Below are 15,866 nucleotides of genomic sequence, written 5' to 3'. Positions count from 1 at the left end.
GATGAATTCTATATTCTATCAAATAGGTGAGCATTTTCAGGTGAAACTGTTGGGAAGTAAATATTTTCTATTTCCAAGATAATCAAAGAAGAGAGAAACTGCCATGTTATCAGACAGTAGCAGGTATTTTGTTGAAAAACATAATTAACAGCCTGTCACAATTAAGTTGTATCACCTTACGTATTAAAAGATGTTGTAATGAGACATATTGAATCGTCCTAGGAAAACTATTATGATGATAGTCTCATTCTCCTAGGGGACTCCCACACTTTTTATCAAATACAAAATAAGCAGTATTTAGAGTACAGATCTTTATTCCCATTTTACCAGAAAGATAACAGAGAACATGAACATTTTATCTATTAGTCGGGAAAAAGTGTCTTATAACCTCAAAACAAATGTTTACTCACCAAGAGCTGTAAATTGCTTAAACTGGAGATTTCAGTGGGATTTTTAGCAGTTCTTTAGTTACACAATGTTCAAGGCATGTAAAATGTTGTTTTTCTACACAGCACAACTGAAATGTTGCTTAATCAAGTAGACAGATACCTTGTAGACAACCAAGGTAGTCAAATACCAAAGCTTCAAACCATTCAGGGGGCATAAATCACCTATTTTCTACACTTTCAGCTGGTTATCAGTCTTTTGTTACCATTTTCAAAGAATGACTGCTGTAAAATGGCCATACTCATTAGCCTGCCACCTAAGAAGCATTAATTTGTAGAACAAATGAGAAAGTTTTTTTGTGCTCTTGAAGTATAATATAGAGTTCCTTCATTTAAATATATTTCTTTTAATTTATTCACAGAATATTATTTTACAAGACTGCTTGCACTTACAGATATCATGGAGTAGGAATTCTCCAACACTGTGATAGACCAAGTGATGCCCACTCACACGTAAAAATACAAGTTGGGGGATTTTAGTACTTTGAGTTGCTAGAAGAGGCACAGAAGGTTCATTTCATGAGTGTTGAGGGTAAAGGAGAAACGGCCGTCTCTCACCCTATTAAAAAGAGATTTTTAAATCTCTAATAACTTTATTTCTTTGAACTATGGAGTCTCAGAAAAGGAAGTCGTCCTAAAGAACAGAATCCTTCTAGGTTTTAGCTCATTCGTTTTCCAGATGGCCTGTTCTATTCTCGGAGAGCTTTAATTACTAGAAGAATCTTTTTGCCCTGAGCCAAAATCTGTCTCCCCTAACTTCACAGAGTTGACCCCACTTTTGAGCTCTGGAGATCGGCAGGCCAGTTCCTTCCAGGCCTTCTTCAGCCAGGCGGGCCAGCGCCAGTACAGGGCCCCGCCACCTCGGCTCGTCCTCCTAGTCCGCCGCGCAGCACGCAGTCGGGAGCCCGCTCTTCCGCGCCTCGGCAGCCGCCACTTTCGCCGGGTGCTAATCAGGGCGGCCGGCCAGCCTCGGGTGGTGCGGCTCTCTCCTGACAACCGGGTGGGATGCCGGGGTCTCTGGTGAGTGCATTTCGTCAGAGGGCAAGCGAGCTCCACTCCCAGAGGCGCAGGGTGCAGCCCCGGCCCGTTCCCGTGAACCCGAGCGACGACCTCGTGCCGCCGGCTCGTCCGTGCGCGCCCGCCGACGCAGAGGAGGAAGCGCCCGAAGGAACTTACTCGACCCAAGTCCGGTTCTAAGACGACCGGCACCCAGAGCTGACGCGCCGGGACCCCGCGCCGGCCCCTCCTCGGCCGCGCGGCCCCCGCGGGAGGGAGGCGGGCGGATGACGAGGGTGTGGGGGCGTGAGTCTGAGGGCGGCGGGCTCCGGCGTCGCAGGCGCGGGCGCTGGCTCCGCAGGCTCCGTCGCTGACCGGCCGGGCGCGGCGCGCGGAGCGTCGAGGTCGCCGCCGCAGGGGGATGGCGCGTGCGGGGGTAAGCGACGCGGACGGCCGTCACAGGCACTCGCAGCCCAGGGCGCAGCAGCCCGGCAGGCATACGCACACGCGCACCCCGCAGCCGCCCCCCGTGCGGCCCCCGGCTCGGGGCGGCGGCGGCGGCGGCGGCACGGGGCGCGCGGGCCGGCGCAGGGCAGGGTCCCGGGGCCCCCGGGGGCGGCGGGCGGGCGGGGGCGGCGCTCGGGGGCCCGTCTGGTCAGCACCCATCCTCCGGGCCCGCCTCACGGTCCGCGGAGCGACGGGGGGCGCCCACCGGCTCCCAGACCGCGGCGGGCCGGGCGCGGGCGGGCGCGGGCTCCTCCGCCGCGCGCGGACGTTGAGCGCGGCCTGTCTCGCAGGTCTGGATGCTGGTGGTCGGCGTCCTGCTGGCGTTGGCGCCGGGCCGGGCCGCAGGCGCCCTGAGGGCGAGCAGACGCCCGGCGCGGCCGCGGGGCTGCGCCGACCGGCCCGAGGAGCTCCTGGAGCAGCTGTACGGGCGGCTGGCGGCGGGCGTGCTCGGCGCCTTCCACCACACGCTGCAGCTGGGGCCGCGCGAGCAGGCGCGTAACGCGAGCTGCCCGGCAGGGGGCAGGCCCGGCGACCGGCGCTTCCGGCCGCCCACCAACCTGCGCAGCGTGTCGCCGTGGGCCTACAGGTGAGCCGCGGGGCCGTGGTGGGGCGGGCAGGGCGGGGCCGGACGAGGCAGGTGGGGTGCGGCGGGTGGGGCCGGGGAAAGTGAGGTGGGTGGTGAGGAGGGCGGGGCCGGGCGTGGCAAGCAGGGCGCGAGCGGCGCGGGCAGGTGGGGTGGGGCAGGTGCGGCGGGGCGGGGCCGTCGGGAGAGGCTAGGTGGGTTGGGGAGAGGGACGGGGCAGGGCAGATGGGGCGAGGAAGGGCAGGTAGGAAGGGGCGAAGTTAATGCAGAGAGTGGGTTGGGAGTAATTTATTCCCACAAAGGTCTCATCATCTCCCTCGAGGGAAACCTACTTACCGTTATTTACCCTTTCACTATTTAATATGGAACAGATGTTTCTTGAGTACCTAGTGCCAGGTATGTAGTTCAGTGGGTTCCACAGAGGACCAAGCCGAGTGATCCTTCATTAATTTTTATAGAATTTTGTACAGGAGACCTGTGAAGTTCTAGTGTGGCAGTCTACAGACATTTTTTGAGTGCCTGTGGTGGTGGTCCAGACACTGTTGAGTACTGAACCCTCAGAAGCCCATCCTCTGAGCTTATAGCCTGAGGGAGGAGTGGAGATAATTGGGAAAGAAACCATAATACAAGGCAGAACATGATTTGACAGGAAAGCTTAAGTGTGTGATAGTGTAAAGTGATGAGGGGGATCAAAATGGCATTTGAAATGTATTTTGGAGAATGGACATAAAGTCTGAGATTGGCCTGGTAAAGAGGTCATCTCAGAAGAAAGGAACAACATGCAAAGCAGGGAGGCTGGGGTGTTCTGGGGCTTGTGTAGGAAATAGTGTGGCTGGAGTATCCCCGACACACATTTATAACTGTCCCCTTCCCTGCTGTTACTGCTGAGTACCACCATCCTCAAGGGGCTCACAGTTTGCTATACATGGAGGGAGCCCTCACACTGCCACAGACATGGAAAAGCCCTCAGTGAAAGAGCAAGGACAAGCATGGTTCAGAGGGAAGGAGTGGCTTATGACAAGGGGGAAGAGACTGAAGAATGGCAAGTGCAGGTGTGCTTCTGTGTGGCTGGGAGTGGCAAGAGAAGAGGCTGCAGAGGGGAGCAGAAACTAGATTTGGCCTTAAAAGCAGTGCTACAAGTTTGAAATGTATCCCGTAGGATGGTTTTTGATGAAGCAAGTCATGTGACCGCTTTGTGTTTTGGGACGGCATCCCTGAGGACGGATTTATCCAAAGAGAGACAAAGGAAAAATGCAGTGCAGTACTTCCGGCAAAAGGTAGTTAGGGTCTGAATTCAGGCGGTGGCAGTGGAAAAAGTGAGACTAGGACCGGTTTGAAAGATATTACTTAAAGAAGCTGAAGTGGCAGGATTTGGTGGATGATGATTGTGGGAGTGAGGGAGAAGGAGTGGGTGTAAAATGTGTAATGGCTTAAGGCTTTAGTCCACACTGCTATTAAGATGTGCAGAGAAAATGTGTTGATTTTGTCTAAAATCAATCCAGGGTTCTCGAAGCCTCCACCTGCTGGTCAGGGGGCCTCCCTCCTCCTGGCTACTCTGCAGAGGACCAAGTTCACTGTGGCTGAGCTCCCTCCCACCATGGAAGTCAGGCCCAGAACTCCCTCCTGCCTTCATTGACTCTTCATTCATCTGATGCCCTCAGGACACACATGTTGAGCCATTCATTTTGGTGGCTCCATTCTCTTGCTCTTCCTCTTTCTTCCCATCATTCCCACAGTCCAAAAGGGTGGGCTTTTATATTATTTTTTCCTCCAACCTCATATTATACCTTTGATATGCTAAATAGCATTAAAAAAACTTGGAAGGTCTCTCAAAACAACAGCGTGGCTTCTCCAGACAGAAGCTGCCAAGTCAGCATTTTTCTTTAACGAATTCTAAGCTCTCCTGGCAAATAGATGCCTCCCAGGCTAGGCCGTGACCCGAAAGGCAGAAGAGTAACACACAGCAGTGATTTTTAAGACCTCCTGTTGGGCATCTCCCACATTTCTGACTTGGGTTGTAGATGGTATTGAAGCAAAATGGAGAAACTGAATGAGGAGAGTTTTTTGGAGGGAAGTAAATTCGGTGCTAGACCTGTTGAGTTTTATGTGCCTAAGAGGAGCACAGATGTAAATGTCCAACTTGACGTGGAAGTATGGTCTCAGAAGCGAGATTGGGACTGAAGCACAGATCAGGAGTTGTCAGCCCTGGAATTCTTCATAGTAAGTTAAATTGAGTTGCCCCTACTACCTTACCTGTGTCTCCTAGGAAAGATCCAAGAGCTGCAGGGAGGAGGGAATGGCTAAGGGAGGTCATGGAAGAGAACACCACACAGCATAGAGCAGCCCTGGTCTAGGCTGCTCAGGTCTGCCCATGGCGCCTTGGGGCTACATGGAGCCGGGGAGCAGGAGCTCCCTCTGTATCAGGGGGCTGATGGTGGTTTCATCTGCACTACTTTTCTTATTATTTAGCAACACTGATGAAATTGCTCCCTCTGTGAGCAAATGGAGGCTTACACTCTCTGAACGAAGGATGGTCTTCTAGGGATGGGTACTGGGCCAGGACTCCAGATTCCTGGGTGCTAAAGCAGGCCCTGCCTTCTCCCACCAGGAGACAGCCTCTCTGCTCTCCTGACCTCTGACCACTTCTCACTGTCTCCCGAGTCATTGGAAGACTGGAAAAAGCATTGCACGTAGAAGCTCAAAACCTCTCCTAAACGCGGTGTGTAGAAGGACAGGACTGGTTTCTTACTGGTGTCACCGTGGGACCTGTGTGGCCTGGGGGGAAGAGTGTGCTCACCTGTGCAACTGAAGTGTGGAATTAGAAGTAGTATGTAAGGCTAAAAACAGAGAGAACTCCTAAGGAAGATGGTTGGGGAAACAGACTGCCAGTCAGAAATACTGAAAGCCACAGAAAGGACTACTTAGGTGGATAAGATAGGATTTAAAATAGAAATTTGGATTATAAGGTGGCTTTTCAAACTTTCAAGGGAGAGATGGACCATTCAATAAATGGTGTTGGGACAACTGAGTAACCAGCTGGATATACAAATAAATTCCAAATGACTGAAAGATTGAAATGTAAAAATAAAACCACAAACACATAAAAAATACAGTCAATTATATTTACAGGCTTGGAGTGGAGAGGCCTATATAATAGCCTACAGACCCCCAAAGCCATAACAGACGGGACTGATAAATTCAGCTGCACAATTATATGCCATTTCTTCGTGGCAAAATAAACAGTAAAATAAAATTAGAGAAATACAAGGGCAAACTGGGAGAAAATACTTGCAACCCATGTTACAAAGGGCTCATTTCCTAAAGAGCTCCTACAAACCGATTTAAAAAAGATGTAATAAAGGGAGAAACAAAGGTTGTGTGTAGTTCCTGGGGCAGGAGGGTCAAATGAGTCAGTTATGTGAAATGCAAGGAGGTGCCTAGCGTTAGGCATCCTAAGGTGAAATGCATATTAAAATGATGCTGAGAAACCTTTCTTTATTTTGGGGGCACCCACCAGGCTCTATTAGCAAGGGGATGAGGAAAAAGGCATTCTCATGCAGCAGAGGGTATGAATCCACACAACCAGATATTAGCTGTCCACATTTTAAATGTACACGCTCTTTGACCCAGCAGTTCCAGGTCCTGGTTTGAAAGAGGAATGGGGCAGCTGTCAGCCTGCCTAAGAAGACCAGTCCATCACCAGCATAGAGGGCAACAAGGCAGGGCGCAGTAGTGTTATTTGTGTGTTAAGGAGAAGCTATTACATAACATATGCATATGTTATTTTTAAATGTACACACACACCACCCCACACACTTCGGGGCATCTTAAGAACGTGGTTATTGTGGTGCCTGTCAGGAGGGTAACTGGAAGGCTGGGGATGGAGGAGGAAGGAGACTTACTTTTCACTCCTTCGTATCTTTTGAATTTTCTGCCATGTGCACTTGGTATTGATTTCAAAAACATCTTCACTTTTAAATTGAAAGCAGAAAGGGAAACTCAGCAACCATAGGAAACAGCAGAGTGAAGAAACAACTCAGCAGGTAGCTACATGATTTTCCCTGAGCATTGGTCTGAAGAGAGTTGTTTGTTTTTACAGGCTGTAGGGCTGACAGCAGAGACACTGCACTTTTCAGGGGCCTTTGTGCCCCCACAGCTGAGCTGTGCTAGGGATGAGCCCAGGAGACATGAAGGGATTGGGCCGAGGGGACAGGCATTAAATGATAGAGCCAGGACCTCATCCCAGATATGTGAATCCATCTAGCCCATGCTCCTGACCAATGTGCTAGTAGAAAAGCAGCATTCAGCTTCCAGAATATAAAAATATTTTCTCGTTTACTTTGTGGCATCATGTTTGTTTCTCTTAAGCTTTAGAAACAAAAATGCCAAAAAATAAAATCAATGTAATTGCTCAAGTTTTTAAAGCCGAATTGGCATAGTAAGAATTATATTGTAAGAACACTGAGGTTCATTGAGCTTTAAAGGTACACATCACTCATTTATTTTGAAACCTCAAAGATAAACAACTACCAATACTCTAATTTTTAAATTGTTTGTATTTTTCAATTTTGGGTCATGGTCTAAAGATAACTTTTCTCTAGGATATGACTAAGCACAACAATTTAATTTTAGGCTTTGCTACTTTTCTATATAACTCTTCTCCTCGTGAATTTAAGAGACTACACCTAAATTTATTTTGCAATAAACAACTCCGTGGGTAGCAAGAAGAGCAAGGGAATAAATGGAAAGAAGAAGTAATAGGACAGGGAAGAAGAGAGAAGAGAGAGGAAAGGGCATGGGGAGGGCGAGTGACTTAAAAATAGAGGCAACCACCAGCAGGGAACTGGAAGAGGTGGTGAGACACACACACACACACACACACACACACACACACACACACACACACACCCCGCAGCTGGGCAAATCCTCCCGCAGGCAGAGGGGCCTTGCAGTTGGGGGCTGTGGCAGCAGGGGCCGGCTGGGGGAGGGTCCAACAGCACAGGCAGCAGATCAGATAGGCTGATATTTTCCCATGCAGAACCCAAGTTGGCACCACTCCCTATTACCAGAACTTTCAGCAGGTGACTTTTTTTGAGAAGAGGGGCGCAACAGCAGCAACAGCTTCCAGCTCATGTGTGGGCCAGACAAGGTCACCACTGTCCCCTGGGCCAGACCAGCGATGCCCATTTATGGGGACGACCTACGTGTTCCGATAAATCTATCATCAGATATTTAGGAACACTGCACTTTAGAAAAGTTTTCATCAGGAAAGGTTGAAATAAAAAGGATATTTGTGCTTCACCCTCCTCTAACCTTTCAGTTCAGCTAACCGAAACATCCTGTTTCCCCCCGGGGACTGTCCATCACTATTCCCTTTTACCACTGCAGAAACAGCTGCGTCCACTCCCCAGCTGCTGCCTGAGCCAGGGCAGTGCTCAGGTCACAAACCTGCCGCTGTCCTCGTACATTCTCAGGGCACCATTCACATCACTTTCCCCTCATCATGTCGTTTGTAAAATTGTGAAGGGAGTACAACATTAACTAGAGAAAGTGAGAGAAGTTAGTATAATGTTGAAGTTATCTCCACTGCACTTAGCCCCCTTTTAAAATATTATCTTTCTTTCGAATGCTCCCTTTCCCCTGCTTGCGCTTGTATGTTTGTGTCCCAGCACTAAGAACAGCAGTCCCCACACCGATGCCTTGTGGGGTTGCGCGGGCTCTAATCCCCCTCCCAGGGTGGGGGCCTCGATGGGGTCGCTGCGTCCACTGTGACCGACAGGGGGCAGCACCATGCCAACCTGCCTTCTCCCCCACCACCCGGGACCTGGCTTCTTCCTGGGAAGGCCGGGCCGGTGTGATCTTTGGAACTGCGGGGCGTCCTTTCCTGTTCATAATTCTCTTTAGCAAGTTCACTCTTTCCTGGATCCTGCCTCAAATCCACAGGTTATTCGAATGGCTTAAGAACAAACTAGGAGGGGCGCCTGGGTGGCACAGCGGTTAGGCGTCTGCCTTCGGCTCAGGGCGTGATCCCGGCGTGATGGAATCGAGCCCCGCATCAGGCTCTTCCACTGGGAGCCTGCTTCTTCCTCTCCCACTCCCCCTGCTTGTGTTCCCTCTCCCATTGCCTGTCTCTATCTCTGTCGAATAAATAAAAATCTTAAAAAAAAAAAAAAAAAAAAAGAACAAACTAGGAAAGTCTGTCTGCCTTCAAGGAATATCTGTATCTGGTGTAGCAGCTTCTTTGTGGTCTGACCTTGGTACTGCTCTGTTCAAGAGAAGAAGGGTTGGGGAAGGGGACCAGGGAGGGCGGACAGAGCAGAAGCAATGCCTGCCTGCAAGTCTCCAGTTACAGCTTGCAGGGTGGGTGGGGGCACTGCTCACCAAACCCACTGTTGTAGAAAAGCAGACACTCAGGGTTCAAAGCAGCTTGTTTAAGAAATGCTGGCAACACCCCCCCCCCCGAAAAAAAAACACTTAAAAAAAGATTTTATTTATTTGAGAGAGAGAGAGAGAGAGAGTGCACTGGGGGGGGGGTGTGCAGAGGGAGAGGGAGAAGCAGACTCCCCGATGAGCCCAACTGGCGGGGGGGGGGGGGGGGGGGGGGGGGAAGGGATATTGATCCCAGGATTCAGGATCATGACCTGAGCCAAAGTCAGATGCTTAAAGTGCTTGACCGAATGAGCCACTGAGGCGCCCCAACCCCAAAAATCTTTTTATGGATAAGTGACCTTTAATTGGCCAAAGTACTACGTGGATTTTTTTTTCTCTGAGCTACTCAGCATAGCGGGCTCTACTGCACCTATCACTGTTTCACAGAGTAAAAATAAGAGCATTGTCATGGAGCATTGTCATGGGGCTAAAGTCTCTCTTTCTGAAAATAGATACGTTCGTTTTGCTTTGATAGTTATTTTCTTCAACTGCCTGGGTTTTACTTTGGCATTCTTAGAGTAACCAGGGATGATGATAGTATTTCATTCCATCGTCACCTCTTCCAGATTTCCTCACCTGAATAGAATGTTTGTACTCTTAATACCAACAGAAGAATTGGGCCAAGTCCTGGAAGGAACACACACATACCACGAAGTGAAATTCCTTATGGTGCCTGTCTTCCAGAAATGACACATGAAGATTTTGAAGGATGGTAATGAGTGCACTGCTCACTAAATTAATGAGGTCAAAGAGAAAATAATCTATCAAGGACTCTTCCAGAATTAAATAGTCTAGGCTAATGTTTTGGTATGAATTATTCCTCATAACCAATGTATGGCAACAGCTGGTTCATTTCAGACCAAGGTGGGCTCCACCCTTTCTGCACATAGGCGCTTCACCGGCCTCCCCCAAGGACAGGCACATCAAAGATGACTTTGAACCCAAATTCTGCAGCTTCCCCTGGAAAGATAGTTAAGCCACCCCACCCCATGGGCATGAGCTATGTTTTTCCTTTGAAGAGATATTTCCCAGCTGCATTGAATGTGTGGCATTTGCCATGACAAAAGAATAAAACCCTTTGAGAAATTCTGGCCTTCATTCTAATTTCTCATTCTCTCTTTTCCTCTGGGAAAGCTTTTTTTTTTTTTTTTTCCAAGTTATCTTCCAAATTCTTTTCCAAGCCATGAGTCTCTCTCTAGTCTTCCTTGATCTCTCAGATGAACAGATTTTACATGGTATCAGTGGATTTCCTGGTTGTAGATTTAGCACTTAGGAGGCATATGACTAACTGCTAAATATCCCCAAATTGCAGAGCAGACTCACAGCTTGGCTGTGCAGGCAGGGCAGTGGATGGGACTAAGCCAGTTGAGCTGGAAGACTTTGGACAAGCCCCTCACCCTTCGGTGTCTTGGTTTCCTTCTCAGTAAAGGGAGAGGACAGACAGGCTGAGTCCTTCCAGGTTCCCAGTAGCCCAGAGCCAGCCCGGTTGGCAGGAGAGCCTGGTCAGTTCTGGAGCCTGCCTCACTGGCTCAGCTTCAGGGCTGACCTTGATGCCAAGTTCAGGATCACACCAAAGTCAACCTCAGTCCCCACTTGGGGGTAGGGCTGACCCCTAGCTCTCCTTGGCCGCTGAAGAGGGCCAGGTGAAATCCGCTGGGGCTCTGACTCCAGGGCATCCATGCCAGGTCAGACTTTGCTCTCCCAGGCTGATTTTTCCATGTCCTCTTTCAGGAGAAATGCACAACTGATGTTTTCTTGTAGGGGCCAGAAGAGCATTTTTCAGAGCTCCTTGGCAGCATGTATTGAAGATCTTGGCTCTCTTAGGCCTTAGGGAATGGAGAAAGGGTGGAGCCGATGGGGCTGCTGGCCACAGCTTTCCAGCAGAGGGAAACTGTGGTCCTCATGACCCTGGCTACTCCCTGGCCTGCGAACAGAGCCCTCCCATAGCAGCTCTGGGCCTTGTCATGCACCATTCCTTCCCCCATAGTCTCATAACCATCCCCCTCCCAGCTGCGGGGCTGGTTCCAAAGGGAAAAAGAGGTTGGAAGGTTACTCAAACCCCATCTCAGTGATTCATTATCTCTCTTAGATCTGGAGGCCAATGGCCTCTACCAGGGTCGCATGTTAGAATTATCTGGGGAGCTTTAAAAAAATCCCAACACCCTGGCCCCATGCTAGAACCATGAATTCTGAATCTCTGGGGGGGGGGGGGATAGTGATCACTAGTTTTGAAAGCTCATTTGTGGGCCTCCAGTGAAGTATAATTGAGATCATCCTCACTACAATGCCAGTTGCTTGCTTGGTTAACAGTGACCTTATGCATTAGTTAGATTTCTCAGCGTAGGGGGTCCTACACTGGTAGGGTCATGAAATTTGGGTGTATTTGGGAAAATGCAGTCATCCAGTTGTTTGCTGTTAACCGCAGTCAATATATGACTACTTACCTTTGTAGATACTGTTGACTGTGCTGTGGAATGGGCTTCTGCTGATGGCCAGTGGTTCCCCACTTCAAGTGAGGAAGACAGCAACGTGGGCAGCTTGTTGGCATGCGGAGCTCCTGATTCAGGGGGTCAAGTGTGAGAAGCTGTGTTTCTAACGCACTCCCACATGGCTTTTACACAGGTGGTCTGACAGCCACAGCTGGGAAGTCTTGTTTATGCCTTCTTTTTATTGCCCACCTCCTGGGCAGAAAGACGGGTATTCTGCACAGGACTAGCTCTGGGGAAGGTGAAACTGGTTCTCCTCAGTTTTCCCAGAGGGCTGCTAGATGTCTGTGTATTACCATGGTTTCAGAAGGTCTTGTTCTGGTAAAGTGAGTCCCCCTCCTTCCTTTTCAAAACTGTCTTGAGTATACTTGGACTTTTTCTCTTTCTACAAATTTTAGGATCAGCTTGCCAAGTTCTACAAAAACTCTACTGGGATTTTGCTTAGAACTGCACTTTATAGCTTAATTTAGAGAATCTCAGAAACTCAATGCATTACAGCTGTCCTTTCTAAGCAGAAAACATTGATAAAAAATATCACATTAACAGTCCTGCCATCAAGAAGCTGGAGGAAGTAGCCTGGTCACTCACCCATCCCCTCCGTCGCAAAGAACCAGACAGAGGCAATGATTTGCCCAATGTCATTTGTTGGTAACCAAATAGGACTGAAATTTTAGGTTCAAGACTCTTATTGACTCCATCCTGCCACCCCCCACCTTTTTCTTTTCATCCTGACTTTTTAAAAAAAAGTAATTGACAATGAGTTGAACTCATTGTCCTTAAGATCTGGCAAACCAGGACTACTAAGGCAATTTTGTTTCCACTTAGACCATTTCAGTCCTTATGGGTCTCCAGTCTGAACTGGAGAAGGCATTTTCCCTAACTTTGTTCCATTGGTTTGGGGTCTTGGAGTGGCTGTGAAACAATCATACTTAGCCTCTGTTGTCTTGAGATCAAAATAATTTTATGTTTTGCAAAGCGGGAAGGTGAGCCATGCCGATGAGCTTGTGCCAGTAAATACCACAGCTATACTTGGGCATCAGCTCGAGAGCACATCGGGTGGCCGCGGTTCTGTCTGCTGGAATGTACTCATTGTTCTCCAGGTGGCAGTCCTTGGGGAACCGCTTCGAATTGTTTCCTACCAACTTCAGGGTCCCAGGGGCAGTGCTCTTTTCTGTCTCCGCTGTCACTCACATTCCTCTTCAAGCTCAGTTTCCATCACCTCTAATCATCCCTGGAGGACTTGTCCTTTGTTCTTGGATTAAGCTGGGCCAGCTGTCACTCACTCAAGCCAAGCTTCACACGTGGCCCCAGGGACACTTTTGGATCCCATCAGAGGGGAAAACTTGATTTGTTTCAAGTATGTTCCAGTGCCAAGCTTCCACAGAGCAGCATGCAGAAAATGTAGACAAAAGAATTATTGCTCACAAGGAGCAAGACAGACGTGCAGGATTCTTACTCGATTGCATTTCCATGTTTGGTAAGAGAAAAGGATCCCTGTTGGGGTTTCTTGATGTCTTATTTTTGTGGTAGCTTTCTTTAACCAGAAAGCACTCCAGCCTGATAATTTCCGCAGACTCTTAAGGCAGGAGTTTGGGGAGACAGGCTTTAGCTTTGTCTCTGTCCCCTGGCTGTCCTGAGGCTTCCAGACCTTTCCTCCTGATCTCTTCTCCACCTCCCCCCAACTAGTGTCCTTCAGAATGTGTCTGTCTTGTGCTTTCTGTCTTCCATGGTACTTGCTGGCATCAGTACCCACCATACTGGGTGTCAGGGGTGTGATATGCATTGTGTCTACCCCCCTCCCCTTGGTAGCACGTTTGTATTTTAAGAGAAACTTCCTGGTCATAAAACCAGAATGTGAAAACCACCAATGCATGTGCCTTCTTATTATGTGCCACATACGGGCAGAGGTGGGGGGAGGCAGGTATCTCTTTGTCCTAATACCTCAGCCCAGAAGTGTCACTGTGACCGTGGAAAGTTTGGTCCTGGGGGGCCGGCTGATGGGGGTGGGGATGGGGCAGCTATTTTTAGTCAGATGATGAGCCTTCTGACCATCACAGCATCCAAGTGACTGTCCGTTCTGCCTCATTAACAGATGGAATGGGGGTTGTTGCACGGATTGCTACCTGCGACCGTGGTGCATAGAAAAGATAAATCCCAGTTACTTGGAATGGAAAGGGATCTTTAATGCCCCTAGGTCACACTAGCATTACAGAGGAGGAAACTGAGTCAGAAGAGGCTGTGCCTGACCTTCCTGCCCCAAACCCAATTTTGTCCTGTAATTGGGTCTATGTCACTACCAGAATGGTTTCTAAACATCCACTGATCATGTCTCTACATGCTTAACAGTCCTCACGTGGCTTCCCATGATCTGCAAGGTAAAATCCTCCAGTCTTCAAGGCTCCTGTCCACCTCCCACATGTCTTACTAAATCTCTGCCCCCTGCACACATAGGCATGTGCACAGGTCATTCCAGCTGCCGTGACCTGCTGGTAGTTTCCTACCCACATGGTCTCCTGCTTTCCTGCCTGGGTGTGGGTTGCTCAGCACCCCCTCCTTCCTCCGGCTCAGCCCTCCTCCTTTTCTAAACCCACCTCAGACTTCCCTGGGGCCGTAGCCTCCAGCGTGTTTGCAGTGGTCTGGGCTCCTTGCTTTGCTTTGACCTGATGGGCTGGCTTGAGTGTTCGTGGAGGGGCCGTACCCTTGCCCGGTGCCAGCCTTGGGAGCTTAAAATTTCTGCTGAATTAATGATCGCTACTAACCTTCCAGTTGGCAGATTCCCAGGGCACTTTGTAACTTCACAAACATTCAGCACTGTCCGTGTGTGTCTGTGTGTATATGTGAGTCTATGTACACTCATGTATTTGGTGTGTATCTCTAAAAGAGAAGGACTCTGTTAAATAAAACGATGCAATACCATTAATACACCTGGAAGTTAATACTTCCCTAATATCTTCAAATATTCAGTCAGGTTCCCAAATTTCCCTGATTATCTCATAAGTGGTTTTTTAAAACTTTGAAATTTTGGGGCATCTGGGTGGCTTAGTCATTAAGCGTCCCAGGGTCCTGGGATCAAGCCCCGCATCGGGCTCCTTGCTCAGCGGGAAGCCTGCTTCTTCCTCTCCCACTCCCCTTGCCTGTGTTCCCTCTCTCTCTGTCTCTCTCTCTGTCAAATAAATAAATAAAATCTTTAAAAAAAAAACTTTGCAATTTTTTTCTCTATTTTTTCTGTTACATTATTTAAGTCTACATTTTGAAGTAGTTTCAAACTAACAAAAACCTTTGTGAAATTAGTACAAAGAATTCCCATGTACCCTTTACCCAGATTCCCCAAATGGCAGCATCATAACTCAGCAGAATTATCAAGATCAGGAAATGTTTGTTGCTAATAACCCTAGAATCCGGAGACCTTACTCAGAGCAGGCCCACTAACGCCCCTTGTCTGTCCTAGGACCTCCCCCGGGCTCACACGGGGCCTCTGGTGGTCAGGCCCGTTAGCTGCCTTCAGTCTGCAACAGTTTCTCAGTTCTTTGTTTTTTGTGACTGTGACACTTTTGAAGAGTACCAGTCAGTTGTTTTGTGGAATATCCCTCAGTTTGGGCTTGATATGTTTTTTTAAGCAACCATAAGTTTTCATCCAAATGGAGACACATGCAAGTAAAAAGTTGCTAAATTCACAACTGCACAGAGACAGTGGGTGTAAAGCAGGTCAGCGATGCCACATGTGCCCAGTACTTGTGTCACTCTACTCAGTGCTGTTTTGGGTTCCCTCCCTCCCTTTCCACCTTGGAACAAACACGTGCTGAACTTCCAGCATTCTGTATGCTGTTGGTCATATCCTCATAGTGCCATTTAACGGGTTCCTCTGTCACTGCATTTCCAGGAAACTGGCCCAATCAGTTCCAGTTTTTGGCCAGCCGCTCTTAAGCGTCTGCCTTCCTGGCCTCGGGGAGTGCCACTGCTGATTCTGTCAGTCTCCACAATGAGACATATTCTCTCTTAAAAGTTGGTTTTCCCGGAAGCATGGTTAAGTGTCCAACTTTTGAGTTCAGCCTGGGTCATGATCTCGGGGTTGTGGGATGAAACCCCACATCAGATTCCACACTCAGTGGGGAGTGTGCATGAGATTCTCTCTCTCCCCCTCTCCCTCTGCCTCTCCCCTTGCTCTCTCTAAAATAAATAAATCTTTAAAAAAAAAAAAAAAAGAAAAGAAAAGTTGGTTTTCCCTGTCTTTCATTTTGTGTTTCTCCATACACTTTCCTGAGTGATCTTATTTAATCACCATCGATATGCTAATAATTTTTAAAATCTCCACCTTCAGCCAGTACCTGTCTCTTGGGCTCCAGACCATCTTCTACTCTGTAGTCTGGAAGATCTGTCTAAAATTCCATCTGATTGGGTCACTTCCATTTTTAACGTCCT

General features: G+C 48.8%; 1 protein-coding gene across 1 annotated transcript in view; it reads left to right on the top strand.

Moving 5' to 3' along the window:
* Window positions 1-301: 301 nt before the first annotated feature.
* IL17D (interleukin 17D) overlaps window positions 302-15,866 on the top strand; it is a 25,427-nt gene continuing 9,862 nt past the window's right edge. The window contains exons 1-2 of the mRNA XM_026492972.4: window positions 302-1,878; window positions 2,240-2,535. Coding sequence (XP_026348757.1) covers window positions 1,864-1,878; window positions 2,240-2,535 — 311 coding nt within the window. The 5' untranslated portion in view covers window positions 302-1,863. The remainder of the gene's footprint in view (window positions 1,879-2,239; window positions 2,536-15,866) is intronic.

This window comes from Ursus arctos, unplaced genomic scaffold (assembly GCF_023065955.2).
Source record: "Ursus arctos isolate Adak ecotype North America unplaced genomic scaffold, UrsArc2.0 scaffold_10, whole genome shotgun sequence".
NCBI classification, from domain to species: Eukaryota; Metazoa; Chordata; class Mammalia; order Carnivora; family Ursidae; genus Ursus; species Ursus arctos.
Note: the sequence above shows the minus strand (reverse complement) of the source record. Positions and strands in the feature narration are given on the sequence as shown.